At 33.6% G+C, this 17,715-nt stretch overlaps 1 protein-coding gene across 1 annotated transcript in view; it reads right to left on the reverse strand.

The window, feature by feature from the left end:
- LOC114166203 (midasin) overlaps window positions 1-17,715 on the reverse strand; it is a 50,572-nt gene that overhangs the window by 9,806 nt on the left and 23,051 nt on the right. The window contains exons 24-57 of the mRNA XM_028050895.1: window positions 17,450-17,600; window positions 16,385-16,458; window positions 15,595-15,742; window positions 15,298-15,396; window positions 15,104-15,204; window positions 14,900-14,989; window positions 14,756-14,821; window positions 14,511-14,675; window positions 14,011-14,218; window positions 13,000-13,883; window positions 11,074-12,573; window positions 10,683-10,851; window positions 10,384-10,464; window positions 9,432-9,517; window positions 9,106-9,357; window positions 8,465-8,600; window positions 8,271-8,356; window positions 8,087-8,175; window positions 7,282-7,423; window positions 7,106-7,195; window positions 6,711-6,834; window positions 6,314-6,468; window positions 6,053-6,166; window positions 5,245-5,394; window positions 2,955-3,134; window positions 2,701-2,877; window positions 2,482-2,583; window positions 2,123-2,347; window positions 1,907-2,029; window positions 1,253-1,334; window positions 1,025-1,155; window positions 769-933; window positions 465-540; window positions 267-379 (exon numbers count right to left, since the gene is read on the reverse strand). Of these exons, the coding sequence (XP_027906696.1) occupies window positions 267-379; window positions 465-540; window positions 769-933; window positions 1,025-1,155; window positions 1,253-1,334; window positions 1,907-2,029; window positions 2,123-2,347; window positions 2,482-2,583; window positions 2,701-2,877; window positions 2,955-3,134; window positions 5,245-5,394; window positions 6,053-6,166; window positions 6,314-6,468; window positions 6,711-6,834; window positions 7,106-7,195; window positions 7,282-7,423; window positions 8,087-8,175; window positions 8,271-8,356; window positions 8,465-8,600; window positions 9,106-9,357; window positions 9,432-9,517; window positions 10,384-10,464; window positions 10,683-10,851; window positions 11,074-12,573; window positions 13,000-13,883; window positions 14,011-14,218; window positions 14,511-14,675; window positions 14,756-14,821; window positions 14,900-14,989; window positions 15,104-15,204; window positions 15,298-15,396; window positions 15,595-15,742; window positions 16,385-16,458; window positions 17,450-17,600 (6,534 nt within the window). The remainder of the gene's footprint in view (window positions 1-266; window positions 380-464; window positions 541-768; window positions 934-1,024; window positions 1,156-1,252; window positions 1,335-1,906; window positions 2,030-2,122; window positions 2,348-2,481; window positions 2,584-2,700; window positions 2,878-2,954; window positions 3,135-5,244; window positions 5,395-6,052; window positions 6,167-6,313; window positions 6,469-6,710; window positions 6,835-7,105; window positions 7,196-7,281; window positions 7,424-8,086; window positions 8,176-8,270; window positions 8,357-8,464; window positions 8,601-9,105; window positions 9,358-9,431; window positions 9,518-10,383; window positions 10,465-10,682; window positions 10,852-11,073; window positions 12,574-12,999; window positions 13,884-14,010; window positions 14,219-14,510; window positions 14,676-14,755; window positions 14,822-14,899; window positions 14,990-15,103; window positions 15,205-15,297; window positions 15,397-15,594; window positions 15,743-16,384; window positions 16,459-17,449; window positions 17,601-17,715) is intronic.

The following is a 17,715-nucleotide window of genomic DNA, read 5'->3' on the forward strand; positions in this document are numbered from 1 at the left end:
CATAATTTAAAAAAAAAATGTAACGCCAATAGCTGAGTACTGAGTAGTATCACGTAATTATTCAATTCAATAGTTATTTTATATAACAAATTTGATGTTTTCTATGTTGCACAACTAATGCTTTACATACGATATGGAATTAATAAGATTTGATGTTATTTGTGATGCAAATGGATTGAAGCAACACAATAGTTAGGATCTTTAGTTGTTCTTTCTATCATTCTTTATATAACAAAATACTAAAAATGGAAAGCCAAGTCACTTACTTTGGCTGCATTATTCTCATACTGATCCATCACCTCATCAAGCAAAGCAGGCCAAGAATTTAGTTCCATCTTTTGCCATGATGACAACAGATCATTAACAGATTTGAGTTGATCTACAATTCATATAAACACACACAAAAAAATTAGTAATTCCAAAGAATACATTTTCAAATTTATCTCTTAAAAGAAAATACATACTTGAAAGGGGGAACTTTGAACCATTTTCTTGCATCACTTCAGCTTTGTGAAGTAAAAACTGCAACCCTGAAAAAGCCTACAGAGGAGAGAACAGTTAAAACAAAACTGTAAAGTCATGAATAAAAACATGTTCTTTGTATTTTAAGAAGCATGGGTTAACAGTAAAACACTTCTAAGGGCATATAACTAAAAATAAATCCATATTTGATAAGAGAAATGGGAGTACATTCAAAAAATCTTTTAGTAATCATGTTCATTGAAGGAAAATAAAATGACATACACAATTTTGGTACATGATTACTACCTTCGCTAAAGGAGTATCTGATGGGAGAGTCAAGAGCATGTCAATTACATCCAAAATTTTCTGAAGATCATTATGAACTTCCCACTCATTTATATGAGGAAGAATCTGCTGTTGGAGAGGTCCAAGTACTTTCAACATGTGTACCATTTCAGGAGCATTTGAATCCTTCACGAGAAAAAATGTAAAGAAAACACAGTCATGAAAACAGAATGGTAAAAACATAAAAGGCTCCAAAAAATAAAAAGGAGTTACGCACCTTATAGAAATTGTATCTAGTAGCAGATTTGTGAGACAGAAGGTACTTCTTTCTGTAGTCTAAACAGAGATAAAATAAGTGTTCTGGCATGAGTTTAGCATCTAAACTGGGCAAATTTATGGAGTGGACACCTGAGAAAACAAGATAAAGAATGGAAAACACGTGATGTTACTAGCAATGTCCAGTTTAAATCCTTTCATAAAAAAAAAAATGCATTGATGACATTACCTTTGATTAAATCAATGCCCAAAGAATATGAGTTTGTAAAGGAATGCATCCGATCTTCATCAGAAACTTCAAATATTCCAGGCTGAACAAAAAATGAAGTGTATAACCACAGGGAATATAAAAAAAAATTAAAATGTACAACAAATCAGCACTAGTAATGGCTGTTAGCTATGCTTAAAACTTCCCTAAGTCATGGTTGTTAGTGGATAGACCTCGTAACAATAGTGTCATTAATTACAGAAAATAAAACTATTCATGGGCTTTTGTCCAACAGCTTAAGCGTTACGGAAAAATTGATTATCACATACTTTAGAGCTTCTACAAATATGTGATTTAAATTTTGATGCATGTTGCCACCTGTCATCGAGCCCCACAGGGAACTTGCAGGACAGAGCACATTAGATATAAACATATGCATGTGCTTTTTACTTAATAGCTTAATTAGGGCAATTCAATTTATAGAACTACTACATGATGAAACTCTGAATCTCACTTTACCAAAGATACACCGAAAGAGTAAAAAAAATTAGCCTGACCTATTTTAACCAGCTACACAATGAAACACATAATAAACAAGATACATCAACTAGGAAACTTCAAGTCAGAAACCATATTCTAACTTGAATTTATAAAAGACAGAGACCAAAGACTCACGGTCTGAACTAGATCGCTAGACCCAAATATCTGATTGTGAATGAGAACCACATGGCTGAGGATAGACTCTTCCAACTGCTTCCATTCTTCATCCAATGCGAAACATTCCTCAGAGGATACCATCTGATTGAATAAACAATTCATTTGAGACAACCAACACGTACAGGATGCAATCAACAAAACAAATACAACATTGAAATTTCATATAAAGATTACTTTGTCAGCAGAGTTTTCATCAGAAGAAAATTCCTTCCATTCAAAAAATGTCTCAGGGGAAAATGTATTTGCAAGTGGTGGTAATTCAACATCAATAACACTCTCAATTTGAAAAGCTCGAGGTCTAAACTTGTACTGTTGAGCATCAAAATCACTCTTTGACTTTGTGTAAGCTTTTGTACTCAACCAAAGCTTGGCGAACTCATCAAATATCTTGTGCAAGAGCTGAAAATATAGAATGTTTTAAGCAAATATAAATGAATTTGTTAACAGAGAAAACCAAATAACAGAAAATATAGAATATTTTAAGCAAATATAAATGAATTTGTTAACAGAAAAACCAAAATAAAGAAACTGACCGTGTAAGATTTATCATCAATTATTTTAGCATTACCAATACGATGTGCAATTTGAACAAAAATACTCCAATAGATAGCAGCTCTATTTTGCACCACAGATACCTGTTTGTGAAGATTCAGATACAAACCATAAAATAAAAATAATAAAGTCTGAAATTACACAATTCAAAATATTGTTTTAGAATTACAATTTGGAACTTAATTCAACAGTATATATACCATCTTATCACCAGCAACATCACTTGAAAGTGTAACAAGCCTTTCCATCAAATCCATATCTACCAAACAAGAGTCAAAACTGTATGAAGGATGCAAGCCCAACTCAATGTCATGCTTAACAGAAATCAACTTAAATGAAGCAGCCTGAGGGAAGCGCATAAGTGTGTACATCATTTCCTGTCATGCTCATCATGTTAGTTCCCAAACAAATATAAAGAAAATCCCAGCAAAACAAATCTCATGAAATAGCCTACCGTAACCACGTTGATATTTTCCTCCCCAAGTGTATGCAAAATTTTTTTTTCCAGGGTACTTGAGAGAATCAGTGACAATCCGAATTTCATCTCATACACAGCAACCTGAATTGGTTGAATAATGTCACTATATGCAGCATACTCATCCATTAATCGATCAATAAAACATGTAGCTGTTTCCTGCAATTCAAAACCAGAAAGAAGAATGAGAGAAGGGTAATGAGTTCAACAAAAAACATGATTTTGTTATTTCCAGATTAGCCAATGAAAAAGGAGTATCTTTTATTTTGTCTATATTGAAAAGAAAGGATCAAATCATATTTTATTCTGATATTTCTATATTGAACAGAAAGTATCTTCACTTCCAAACAATAAGTAGTTCAAGGGATCAAAGTAATTGGGAGCTGTGAGCTGTGTAGTTTCATACTTTCATACCAATCAGAAAACAATAGATGCTTTATTTAATTCAAAACGAAAGAATGCTAATGCATCACTATACAGGCTGCATGCAGCATTCTTAATACAATTAATAGAAAAAAAATACAAAAAGTAGGCTGTCCAAACCAAAGCCCACTAAAAGAATCTGAAATGTGGGGGAGACCACATCTATCTCCAGAAAATTAAGAGACAATACAAGGAGGTACATCATCTCACCAAGTAAAAATTAAAGTTCTAACACCATAGGGAGCTAAACTATCCATACACCTCAGGAACATTACCAAATACAGGTAACAGTTGAGCATAGTTGTTCCCTAAATTAAAATTTTAGAATGTCAGATAATCTTTAGCACAAATGCGGAGTCAAAGGAAAAGCGTGGTACAATATCTCCAGTCAAAGTATATATTTAGGCATTGAAATTTTAATCCACAATGGTATAATATTTTAATTCATTTGGACTCTTCTAAATTCATGGATGGTCCACAATGTTGTGTCCTAAATCACTCCTATACTGTAAAAAAACAATCTACCTCTAAATGGTAGATCATCCTACCTCCAGTAATCAGCCTACCCTTTATGTGGTTTCATGGCCTTACCAAACCTTCTATAAGTCTTCTATGTGAATGAGCAGACCATCTAAGCAAACTTCTACCATCTGTCGATATAGGTGCCACCCCAAATTTCTCTCTCAATCTATGCCAACGAAAAAGTCATCACCAAATCTATGAAGGACTTATCATCCTATATGTCTGTGTGTGTGAGTGAGTGTGGGTATGTGTACGAATCCTTTGTGATAAACACATAAAGGATTATGTGTTTAGATCATATCTTATAGTAGTTGAATCTCCCCAATGAATCCCTATTGAAAAATCCAACACTTACCTTCTTTTGTGTTCACCCGATCAGTGATATAATTCTTTAAATAAGATGATTGAATAGGGAATACACTCTACATGGTCCACTTTCTTTGACATACCAATGACACGTCACAATCACAATCCCTAGAAGGAACATACATGTTAAACATGCGAGATGCACCTTTCCATCGAAAGGAACAAAGGAATGGTGGATTTTCTGATTGAGTAGTAGCACTATTATAAATCCATTCATGGAAACCCCCAGTGTGCAGAAGGTAGAATTTACAGTCAATGATGGGACAAGAAACGATTAAGTCCAAACTTCCATTGTCCAAAGCAGTTGTGACTTCAATAATGAGATGTCCCTCCCAAAACCCTAGAATTGTTTGCAGATGACACTACAAAGATCAGCAGCCATAGGATTATACACTTTTAATAAAGATACCCATTGTTGCACCTTTTGTCAATCTGTTCATAAATTTTTAAAGAATAAAATATTCTTCAAACCATAACCTATGAAAATGATCCTAAGTACTCAGTAAGAACAAGCTTTAACATAACCTATAGTTAATTTTATACATTATCCTAAACCAGGCAAGAGGACATGAAATATAGATTTCTCTAGATTCAGATACCTAATCTATATGCTACCATGGTCAAGCCATTACAGAAGTTCTCTTAGACTCCCTGGGGCCTAGAAAAAGGTTACTTCACAGGGGTTCTTTTAGTCAGGTAGGAGAGATGAGTAAGATTTGCTTAGTTAACTACCTTCTCTAGGCTGTTCTGTTAATTTCATCTGCCCTTTTTATTAATACATTCTAAAAATTCTTTCAAACTACAATATGCATTTAGCATTAATTAAATTATTCAGAATTTTAAAAAGAACAAAAGCACTCTAAGCATTGCAACATTTACGCCAATGTTATATACAGTGCTTAAATAAGTCATCAAAATGTGTTCCAGTTTTTATTCATAAATAGATGAGCAGTAATACCTGCCAGCTGCAAGCATGGTCAACAATCTGCTGTAATTCCTCAGCAGTGCTCCTACTCAGCAAAGCTTCCAAACCATCAACGAGTTTAAGAAAGTCATCACATTCATTCATTAACTTCTTGTATTTCCATGGTTCAGCACGAAACACAATCTAAGGCAACACAACCGTCATCAGTTTTCATCATTCACTTTAAAGGGTGAGAGCAGCAAAGTAGATAGAGATCAAATGTAAATTACTTTCTAAATTAGAAAATAGAAACAGAAAGAGGGTACAGGGTGTTAATATGCAGTTGAAAAAGATAATGAAATACAGATGGTAAGACCAGCATACACTGCATGGTTTATCAGATCGATGCCACAAAAATTGACTTAGGTGTAGAATATATCAATAGAGTTTTGTAGAACCACAGCCAAAGTTCAACTAAAATCACAACAAAACAAACTGACATGTGAAACTGCCAATAATAAAAGTGTCTAAAGAAACAACCTTTTTTTCCACAAGAAATTTGACTAGAAAACCAAGCTTCCTTTAGAGGGAACCACAATAGGCGATTTCAAATCACCATTTTTTCCACTGTTTTTTTTGTTGCATCACTCATCACTACAGTTTATTTCTTAACAGAATCAGATGCATAAAGTAGTAAGTTTTTAATGCAACCATCAGACTGAAACAGAAAACTAACAACAATGACTTTGCAGCGTTCGACACCCAGTCCATAAATGGTAATCATGCAAGCCAATAATTACATATAAAACATGAAAAAAATATAACCAACCAGAAACACAATAAAACATAAGGATCTAGAAACCTTTTTTTCCAGCTTCTGACGCTCTGCCTGAAGCTTTTCCAACCTCTGTGTTTTTCTTTTGTCAGACTCGTGTGTCAAAAACTGTCCAGCAAAATAACCACACTCTTTCCGCACCTAAATGAATTCAGTAAATAGAAAATAATTCACCCATAGTATAAATCATCAAACAAGTACTAGAAGTAATAAAATATTAACCAAACACGTGTTCAATACACAAGAAAACAAAGGCACGCAACTGATTTATACATCTCTATAGAATACCTGAATTTCAAGTTCAAGTGTTGATATTTTTTCGATGAGCTGAGAGTACTTGCAATAGTATTTCATGGCGGGATCAATTTCATTACAGCTAAGCAATAGGTGAATGCGTAATGCTCCAATGTGCGCCCATGCACAACCAATAGTAAAATTGAAATCTGGGACAATTAAAAAAGAGAAATATAAATATAAGAGAGAACGTTCTAAACAAGAAGAATAAAGATACATATATAATAGGTAATTGTTGCTCCCAGGTCACAGTTATAATAAAGAATTTACAATGTAACAGAATACTGTATTAAGAGAATTTTTATAATTTACTCAACTTTTATGGCCATATGAAAATAACAGTCAGTTATTGTACATGTTTATTAAAGTGGAGAATAATTAGCAGATTTACCGGAAGCATTAGTCTGAAGATACAGTTCTCTAAGCAATGGAACAATGAACTTCTGAACGGAGTTTTTCATCCTTTGATGTCTCGATGAAGCAACAAGAGAGCTCAGAATATAGATGCTTTCTTCCTAGATAACACGGGAATGAGAATAATAAAACTGATGTTTGGAGATTATAACCATTTAAACAGAATCCGTAAAACATAGCAACTGTTAATTGTTGATGAAGGTTCTCTCTTTTAATTCAGCCAAACGTTTTGGGAATTATTTTACATTCATAAATACACACAGAAAGGGGGAAATTTACATAACTATTATGCATTTCTTAATCAATTATAATTAGTGTTCACGGACTTTTTAAATACAGGTATAATATACTTATGAGAAGTCTAAAGCATACCGTAAGTGCATCCTTTTCAGAAGAAGAAAAAGTAGATTTAATTCTAGCAAATTGATCCGCATCGAATGATTTTCTGTGTGCATAAATAATCTGCACTTAACCATACCATAGGCATGAATCAGTATAATAATTTATACTCAAGTGACTTTGAAATAGAAAGAAAACAATCATTTCACCTGCTGAAAAAGAGAGCGAGCAGCGGATAAAAGAAATTTAGGTAGATGTTTTCCATGATGAGAACAATGCCACAGATTGAACAAGGTAACTCTACACTTGAGACATTGCATCCAAAATTCCTTGATGGCATGTGTGCTTTGCCTGAAAATGTTATCCAAAGGATGAGACTTTCAGTAACAAGATGTTCAACATTCACATTAGTTATAGTCATATACAACAAAATACTAAGATGCAAAACAGAGAACTATCTGCTACCTGCGTAGATGTCAAAATATATCTACCTGATTCTTAAATATTTTACAGACTTGTTATAAATGAGAAATAATAGTAGTCAAATATATAGGATAAAACTAATTTTAACACAAACGAGAAAGCTAACTACATTGCTTTTTAAGTGGAAATATAAAAGGAAATGGAGGAATATTAATGGGCAGCATAAATAAGGACTGTATGCTCTATTATTTGAAATATTTTTAACCGATAGAAAGAATGATACTGCATCACTACACAGGTTGCAATCCTTACCAGGCAATGATATATTTTCCTCTTATCCTAATTTTCAGGAATTGGGTGTTTGGAAATTATGATATAAATACTTAAAAGTTCAAGATTTCAGGCAGAAGTTTCTTCCCCGTGTCATGTATATATTACAAACAATATACAACATGATAGCTTATGGGTGACTAGGCCCCAATATTGACTTTAGTAACTACTAACAATCTTGGTTTATTGGAAGCTCCACTAACTCAAAACATCAATAGCACATGACAAGAATACAGTAATTAATATATATAATTAACTCACGTGATCTGCAACACAGTTGATGCACTGAAAGGCTCAATGAGCATGTGGGGAAGTGCAGTTGTACCAAAGCCATCAATCTTCACAAAGTTCTGTGCACGGAAAAATATCATAAAAAAAAGTGAAAAAGCATATTAATAGGAAAAACTAAATATGAAAGCTCACAATTTTCTAACTTGATGCATACCTTAATAAATTTAGGGAACCATACCCACATAGATTCATGCCACTTAAACCACATCTCCAGAATAAAGCTTGCAATTTTCAAATTTACTGTATCACTCCCCAAAAAACAGAAACAGAGAAATAAGTTTGAATTTTAGTATCAGCATATTAACCAAGAAAAGGAAAAACTGGACTCGTTCAAGTCCTTACACTAACCTGCATCCACTGATGCCCATGCATTTAGGGTCCACAATATCTTCTGGTGTGGCACAAACATTTGAGGAGGCCTTGATGAGAAACTCAACGAAAATTTCAAAGCAAAGTCTAAAAGGTTTGATAGACATCCCACAGCCTATTAACAGGATCAAAGAAACATGGCAATTAAAATTCCAGATTATGTGAGGCATAAAATAATAAGTGTAGCAGTAGCAACCTTGAGCTATTGATAGAAACATAACCCAAACAGTAGTATTGAACAGTGTATTAATCATACTAACTTAATTGAGTGATTGCCCACCGCTTCCCCTTCAATACACCCACCTTACCCACTCACCATAACAGACTCCTATCTACCCACAGGATGCTATCTCACACATTCCACTTTATCTACTAGTATATACTTTCGACCCCTTAGTTTCATGGTTCACCATAAATTTATTGAGCTTGAGAGTCTCATCAGTCTATTACAAAAAAAAAAAAAAATCTTTTCAATATTGATAAAGAAATTTTTTTTACAGTAACCCAATTCATAAGAGGAAAGCTTGAGTAAACAATCAAACATGAACAGCCAAGCAACCATACAAATGTATATCCAAATTATGATCAATAAATAAATAGGTAATTATGATGAATATTACTTGGTGTGATCCTTCAAGATCATCCAGATGAATTGATGAAAGTTTCTGCAGTAACTCCATGTCCCAAAATAAACTGGTATAATCAACGGGAGGGAACGTATCCTGCCAGGCCTCAAATGCAGATTTTTGGCACAACATTTCTCGTGAAAATGAACAACAAGCAGTTGAATTTTCAACAAAAGATGAACTGTCTTTGGATCCTGAATTCAACTGCAACTTCTGTTTTTCATTTTCAAACCTTCTTAGCAACACCTGTGGAAAAATTTTAACAATCAAATATTAATGTGGGCATTATAGATATCAATACCATCATGAAAGGTACAAACCTGATGTGTCTCCTCCAACTTCTGAAAATTATGGATACCATCCTCATGACTCCATTTCACCATTAAAAATGATGAGTTTGACACATCTATACGATTATAAAATAGAGAGAAATAATAAGTATACACCAACAAGCCTCATAAACAATTAAACAGCAGTAAATATGATTACATTCATTGCCCTCAACAAGCAATTAAACCTGAAATATTCATATGTTGACTTTCATTTAGCAGGATTAAAGGCAAAAAAATTGAAGGCATTCTAGAAACATCAAATTCTAATAAAATTAACCCAAAAGGAAAAGCTGGAAAGTAGAAGGGCAGTACAGGGAACAAAAACTAAAAAAGTTTTAAACCAATGTTTAAAAACATAAGTCAAGGGCAAGGAGGAAAACAATAATATTATAAGGAGCCAAAATTACTGTTTCTAGCATGAACAAATAAAATATAAATAAATATGGATTCAGTAACATTTAAAACAAAGGAGATAAGTATTGTCCACATTGATTAGGAAGGAATAAAAATCAAAGAAAATAAGCCAATTTTCACTATCAATATCATAATTAATAGAATAAATTTTAGAAGACATCACATGCTAAAAAACACCAGTTCAAGTTCTATTGCAAGGACGGAGGCCACAGTCCAGCACAAAAGAATCCAATCTAGTGAGGTTTATAGAGGGTAATGTGCCCAGCCTTACTCTTGCAAGAAAAGGGACTAAACACCAATCATGCAAACATAAATATACACTGACAGAAAACTTCTCATTCCCAAAGAAATTCATTTCACAAGGTAAATGCAACTGAAACTGGCCTATCATTAAATTATATAGGGGAACAAAACCAAAGGATAACATTTGATTCCCAATTTTCTATATCCAAATAAAAAATGTGACTAGTGTTCTAATACCTGAATAAAAAATGTTCCAGGGGAAAGAAAGATCTCGATAATATACCTTGCATAATGAGAAAGCGGAGATCATGATCAAATGATGCAACAACATCAACAAGATGGCTGCTCAAATTTCCTGGATGTTCTGAATAGAAAATTAAGAATGAACGAACATATAAAAAAATAAAATGTATAAAATGCAAAAAAAGTTAAAAAAAAAATCTTGGAAAAAATATTCCCATCTGATTAATAATTGACCATTAAAGGGTTAAATGTTCCAAAATTGAGAATATCTTGACCATGAATTGTGCATATGAAATTTTCCTAGAAATAAATAAGAAAAGAGGACTTTAAAATCCTAACCTAGGTATTTGGCTCCTGTCTTTCTTGGCCAAATTGTATCAACAAATTTCAAAATCAGATGATGTTGATCATGTAAATCAGAAGAGGAGGGCATAAATGGGTGACCACCATGAATCCATAGTAAGGGTTTTTCCGAAAATGAGAACTTCTTCAATTTTTTGCTCTCCATCTGTTCAAGTAAAGATAGTCAGAATGTAATACAAAACATGAAAGAGATATTTTGGTGACACTAAACAAAATATCTGAGAAAAAAATAAGGGTGTATTCACCGAGATTTAAAGCAAGTTAAGCTTAAAAGAATTTAATCAAAATCTAGGATGCAAACAGTCATAATTTTCATGTTCTATGAACACTTTCTCACTAAATAGACAACACTTTATTCTTAGCTTACCAAAAAATCACCAACTGCTTCTGGACAGATATCTATAAACTTTTGAGCACCTTTCACCAAAGAGTGCCAAGAAATTATCATCTGATCAAACTTCAAAGAAACAAAGTATCGCCAAAATAAAACATGGTCCTCGATGAGATTACAGTATAACTGTATTTTATAATCAAATGACTGACCCTCAATTAGCTTAGATGCTGAAACAAATTTGTAAAGTATTTCATCTTGCAAAACATAAAGGGACTTCAAAAGTGGAATGAAGCAACTGGCTTCTTCATCAAAACTATGATGGCTCTCAATATTCCGTTGTTGGAATGTTAGCATTAGAGGATCAAAGCAACTAATAGCATTAGAGAGATATTTAGTTTTGCTATTTGATGGAGCCAAATTAACTATATCAAGTGACAACAATGGTATTAACTGCAAATCAACATCTAGTTCGCCACGGCATGAAATATACTCCCAAATAGGATGTTTCATCATCTGTTCAATCAGTATGACAAAGTCATTAAAGAACTCGCAGAAAGGCTGCATTTGAGAACTCAACCACTTAAACCTTAGAAGATAGAACTTTAAATCACTTTCAGTAGCTTGTTCAATTGTCCAATTGGCAGCAAATAATAGCATCTTATTTGTCAACTCAGAATCAAATTTGTACTCCCTTTCATAGTCAGAAATTTTCACATTTGAAGCCTTAGGATACATAAGTTCACGTAATGTCATCAAATCCATCATATACGCCCTCACTTGTTTACTGGGAGTTAGCAAAGAAGCTGTTGAGTGTCTCTTACGAGAAATTTGATATTGATGAGATGCAATCTGAGTTCCCAGTGATTCCAGATACATGCAGTTCTGTTTGACAGAAGCTTCTTTTGAGTAATATACAAAATCCCTTAAACTGAGTGGCAATGGCCATCCTCCAGGCAAACTCAAAGGACACACAGTCAAAACATCATACCCAGAAAAATTAGGTACTGATAAATATTCAGTTTTGGCTAAATTGACTATTTTCTCTCCCTCAGCACCCAATGAGGAGAGATATATATGCTCCCAACTTATTTGTAGACTCCAAATAGGACAACAACCATTCCTAAGAAGCTGCAGAAACAGATGAACCCAATGTGAGAGTTCAAGATATGTAATGCGATCATTAAGCTTCAAACCTTCCTTTTTAGCATAAATGTGGGCTGTAGCCATTGAATCAACCAATTGAGCAATCGGAATTCCCGATAAAACAATAAACCTCCTGACATCTTTGAGTTCAATGTCCTCAGCATTGTATCCACTTATATCATCTAATGCCCAATATGGCTGGAGCATAAATATTTCAACTCCCCTATTACGCATCGCTCGAGAAACTTCACCATAATGCGGATTCACTGTGAGGAACATGCGGAAATTAGGGTGTGGATGAATAACCAATGGTTTTCCATCAACAGCTCCACGCTCGTTCACCGTGATCGATCCACTAGGTTCCACCAATGAGTTAATTCTATCGAGGACCTAAAAAAAAATATGTAAAAATCACTATGGTGAGTAAAGACAATATTTTTACAGCTGAAAACCTTTAGTAGAAAAATTAAACAATTCAGGTGATTAAAGACGATAAATCACTATGCAGATCTTGCCTGCCAAACTTTAGAAAAATTAAACAAGAAAAACACGTCATCTAAAAGCTTCTAATTTAGTTCATTTGGGGAAAACTATTACAAATTGAGTTCAAGACACAAATAGATTAGAAATAAAACATGGATGATGTGCAAGTTTAATGAGCCACATGAGTGTGACATTAAAACATTCAGCAAAAGAGAGCAAAGAGAGATTAGTCCATTAACATAGTTCACACATATCCGAACTACAGGGATTAAATAAAATCTTATTCAAGCATAATAAGCTTTTAAATGCATGAACTTGCAAGGCATCATATACCGTGGGGTTACATAGATTTGCATTCTCCAACACAATCCATTCCCCTTGCTCAATAGCCTTGATCAACAGTCCTGTAACCCATTCAAATTTGGTTGAAACAACCCTATTTTTATCATCTGCTTTCATCTTTAAAACGGTCTTCAATGCAAAATCAAGTTCCTGTAAAGAGTAGGATAGAGGAAGAGAACTTTTTTCAATCTGCAACTTCAGTTGTTCAATGAACAAACTAAGGGAAGATACTATTTTCTTCTGGTTTTCAAGATAATTTGTAGCAGAAGATGACAAGCTGTCAAATTTAAAGCCAGAGAGGAAAGCAATCCATCTGGTATAGAAATCTGTTTCCCTGAAAATTGCATCCTTCGAAGCCTCCAGTTGCAAGCTAATGAACTCATTTACATAGCGCTCAATTTGATGAACTACATTGAAAAAATTACGCAAGGCATCATACTGTTCAAAAGATCCCAATAGTTCAGATATATCTGTTGCAGATGAAAGATTAATTTCATTCAGCACATTGCCTGTTAGGTTAGCTAGTAATCTTATCAGTGAAGTTTTCCCAGAGCATGATGGCCCAGTCAATATACATAACCATTGATGCTCTACACATTGAGCAGCAGCTTCCAAACTCTGTCGAATTTCAGGCAGCATCAGGAGCTGTTTGCTTGAGGATGTAGTTAATTGGACATGATTCCTCTTTATAGTAGCATTGCCCACAATTAAATGTTCCGAGTTGAGTTGAACACGGGGATATAGATTTATATATGGCGTCACCTCAAATACCTCCTTGAAAACTTGTAAGACTTCCTTGCGATCAGCTGCTGTACGCATTCTCTGAATATAAACAATGTTCAAGAAGGAATATAATCCAGAGTGCTTCGGTGCACCTAAATTGAAAATAAGGCATTATCAGCATAAGAAAGGGAGTGACTCTCTTAGGAACTCTAGAAATAAAAAGAGGCAATGAAAAAAACGAGATTCAATTTAGTTTGAAAGGAATATGGATGATAGAACCTTGAATTATCTCACAAGACCGAAATATATCACGAAGATTGAACTCCCATGGGAAGCCATCCTTGGCAAACTTTTGATTTACTGTGGTGTCTTCGTGCATCCTTTTATTGAATAAGACTAACTTTGAGAGTAAAGATTGAGGGATGGTCGGAAATTTTGATTCACAGATGGATAGATAGTCTTCCTGAACTAACTCGTCAACATATACCTGTATCAACAACCAAAAAGACAGATTTGATAAATCTTGCATGTTGAGTTCAAAAGAAAATATTTGAATGACAATATTATTTGAAAAAAGAGGAAAAATATTCTGAAACAGGACACCTTTATTAAACACAGCAAAACGAAACATAATTAGAGTCTCTTTCAATTATACATGATTCAAAGTACTACACAGGCTTTTGGACTTTAGATTCCACAGGTTTGCTTGCTTGAACATATCTATGTTTCAACTTTCATAGGCCCAAAATAAATACAAGAAAAACATACCATCAGCATACCTTTGTAAATCGATTTAGGAATGACTTTGGAAGGCCTTTTCGGCCACCACCTTGATGTGATGGATTCTGGCACGCAAAAACTCTAAATGATGGTGGACATTTAAAAGTATTTCCCAACTCTGGTATAAACACCTCAGCTCTGTGGTCCAGAATAGCATTCAAACCCTGTCACAAAGAAAACTGTGCTAAACCAAAGAAGGTACAGAAAAGGAACAAATGGAGATTGAGATTGATGAGTAAAATACTTCTAAAACAGATTGTGGAGCAAGATTAAGTTCGTCCAGCAAAACCCAACAGCCTTCCTTCAGTGCCTGCAAATTTCAGTTGCAAATTAAAAACATACCAAAAGCAGATATGAACATGATATGCTACAGTATAAGACAATCAACCTGCAATAGTATCCCATCAGACCAAGAAAACTTCATTCCCTCATCACTTTCAACTGGTAAATCAGACCCTAACAGATCCATCATATCAGTCTGCACCAGAAATACATACATAATAGAAAAGCTTACTAATAATAACTAAGATGACAAATGAAGTTGAACAAATTATTATAAAAAACAAAGTGTCAACCAAGACTAATTACTGACCTGCTCTGAAAAGTTTATTCGTACCACTTTATGCCCAGAAAAGTTTCCCAAGGCAATGATTAAACTAGTTTTCCCTACACCTGGGCTACCTTCTAGTAAAACTGCATACGCACAATCATTTAAATATGAAACTTCAGACACAATTAAACAAAATTCAAATTTTCAGACATGATTTAAATAATGAAGTAACATACCAGGCTTTGGAAGCTGCATAGCCCGCAAAACTCTCAAGGCATTCCTGCAAGTAGTAGGCGCCATGAATTCAAACCCACCATCCTCAACAATGTCAATACCTACATGCATAAAACAAAGAAATGTAACATAAACACAAGAGACAATTATTTATTAGCTAATAACACCACTTTGTCCTTTACAAATTACAACTATTTCAGGTGGAAAAACCCCAATTGATAGATGACTGTATATAAATATATAAATATTTTTACAAAACCAAATCAGATAACAGAATTGCTGCACCACATTATCATTACCTTTATTGATATAGAATGGATCAATGCCAAATAAATCATCATGTTGCGTATTATTACTGTGTGGCACATCCATAACAGAACCAAATTCACCCCAACCGTAGTTTCCGATTCTTGAAAGCTTTGAATATAATAAATTACTTTCATCAACCTGTTAGAATAGGCCGGTCAACATTTACAACTTTTTTCATTTGGAGCTAACATTAAAATTACAAATGTAAGCATTCAACAAACAAATTACACCATAAAACCATAAATATAGAAGCAGTCATAAGAACTTCACAAAACTGGGTAATAACTGACTGCCTCATAATAGAAATTTAAACAAATGTGTTACAGATACTTGCGCATTATATGTCCAATTTGTATTTTCTGCTACTTTACATTTTTTATAGCTGCTGTAACAGACTAGCTTTCTATCAACTTACTTATATGGACTGATCATAGAAATACTCATAGTTATGCATCTTTGAAAACAATTGAATTCTAAGAGATTACCGTGAATCTACTTAGCTATTAGACAACCTGATCTCTATCTCCGCTATACTTAGTTAAGCTTGCTATATTTCCATAAAAATTACTCTTACCATAAGATTGGTAGCTGGATAATGTTGTGTTATTCAATTTCAAGATAAATTATGATAAAACATTATATAAGGCCGACACCTACTCTTAGATTTTGTAGAACATTATAAAAAGCTGACACATACACTAAGCTATTTCGAATAGTAATAAATATAAAATGCACTCATTTTCATCGTATAAATGACGAACAAAAAGGGGAGAAACATACCATTAGCTTTTGTAAAAGAAAGGAAAGACATCTCTCCCTTAGCTCTGCAGCATCCCTTTTGGAAAGTCCTGTCCCTGGTAAAAGTTTAGCAACTGTCAATAAATATGTCTACGCAAAATTTTTTCTGCAAAATTCCAGCATTAAAAATACATTGATGTTGGTACTTCAAAAATCTTTTTAATACATTTTTAAACATCAAAATCAGTGCCCAGCAGCGTAATTTGAAACCCAGCAGAGAATCCAAATTTAAAATTTTACAATGTGTTTGAATGGTTTTCTGCTTCACGAACTTTGGGAGCTCATAAATGAAGCTTTGTGCAATACAAAAACGATATTTAATACACAGTTCTATTAACCTAACAGCTTTAATCCTTAAACAATGTTGGTTCATGACACAAGACAATAATATAAAGGTTTAAATCCACATTTTACCATTCAGTAATTATCATTTTACAAATTTGACCTCCCAAGTATTACTTTTGCTCATTTTACCATTAAGTTTTTCATTTTACACAGTTACCTCTAAATTTTTTTCCACACACTTTATTATATCATGCTTTCCACATTTTACCAACATGATGATAACAAAACGTAATTATGCAAAAAAAAAATACATATAAAAATGACATTTTACTCCAAAAAAATATACTTGAGTGGTAATATTCGAAAAATGATGAGTTAAGGATTAAAAAATTAGCACTACCCTACCATCCTTATCACTACCACTACCACCACAACCGTCATAACAAATATTAAATCTGGAAACATAATAACAGAATCAAGCCCAAAAACTGAACTTAATTTCTGTATGCAATCCAACCAAAAGATTCTGATAGCAAAATTCTTAACACAACATTCCAATACGGGGAACATACTAAAGCCCCAAGTGGCAAAGAGCCAATATCAAGGTGCCAAACTTCTCAACATGCACATTTCACTTGTTTGGGCCTTTTACCCAGGACATATAAATAGGTAACTGATATAAGATTTAAAAACAAAAACAGATATTACATAAAAAATAAGGGAAGTAGATTAAACAAAAAATCATAAACAAACAGGTCATACCTAGACTTAAGCCATCAAGCAAAACAAGAAATACTCCATGAAGAACTGCATTCTCTGATCCTAAGCTTGTTTCCATTGTAATGAAAAAGTCAACCCAAGAAATGAGATCTCTCACTGTAAGCATTCTCCCTGGATGCAAGTTATTGAACCACTGACATGCATGGGAACAATAAAAAGCAAGTGAATAATAATATATAATGGATCAAAAAATCCATCACTAAAACAATAAATAGCACATAAGTGTAATAGTAGAATTCAAATATCCT

This window comes from Vigna unguiculata, chromosome 10 (assembly GCF_004118075.2).
Source record: "Vigna unguiculata cultivar IT97K-499-35 chromosome 10, ASM411807v1, whole genome shotgun sequence".
Lineage (NCBI taxonomy): Eukaryota > Viridiplantae > Streptophyta > Magnoliopsida > Fabales > Fabaceae > Vigna > Vigna unguiculata.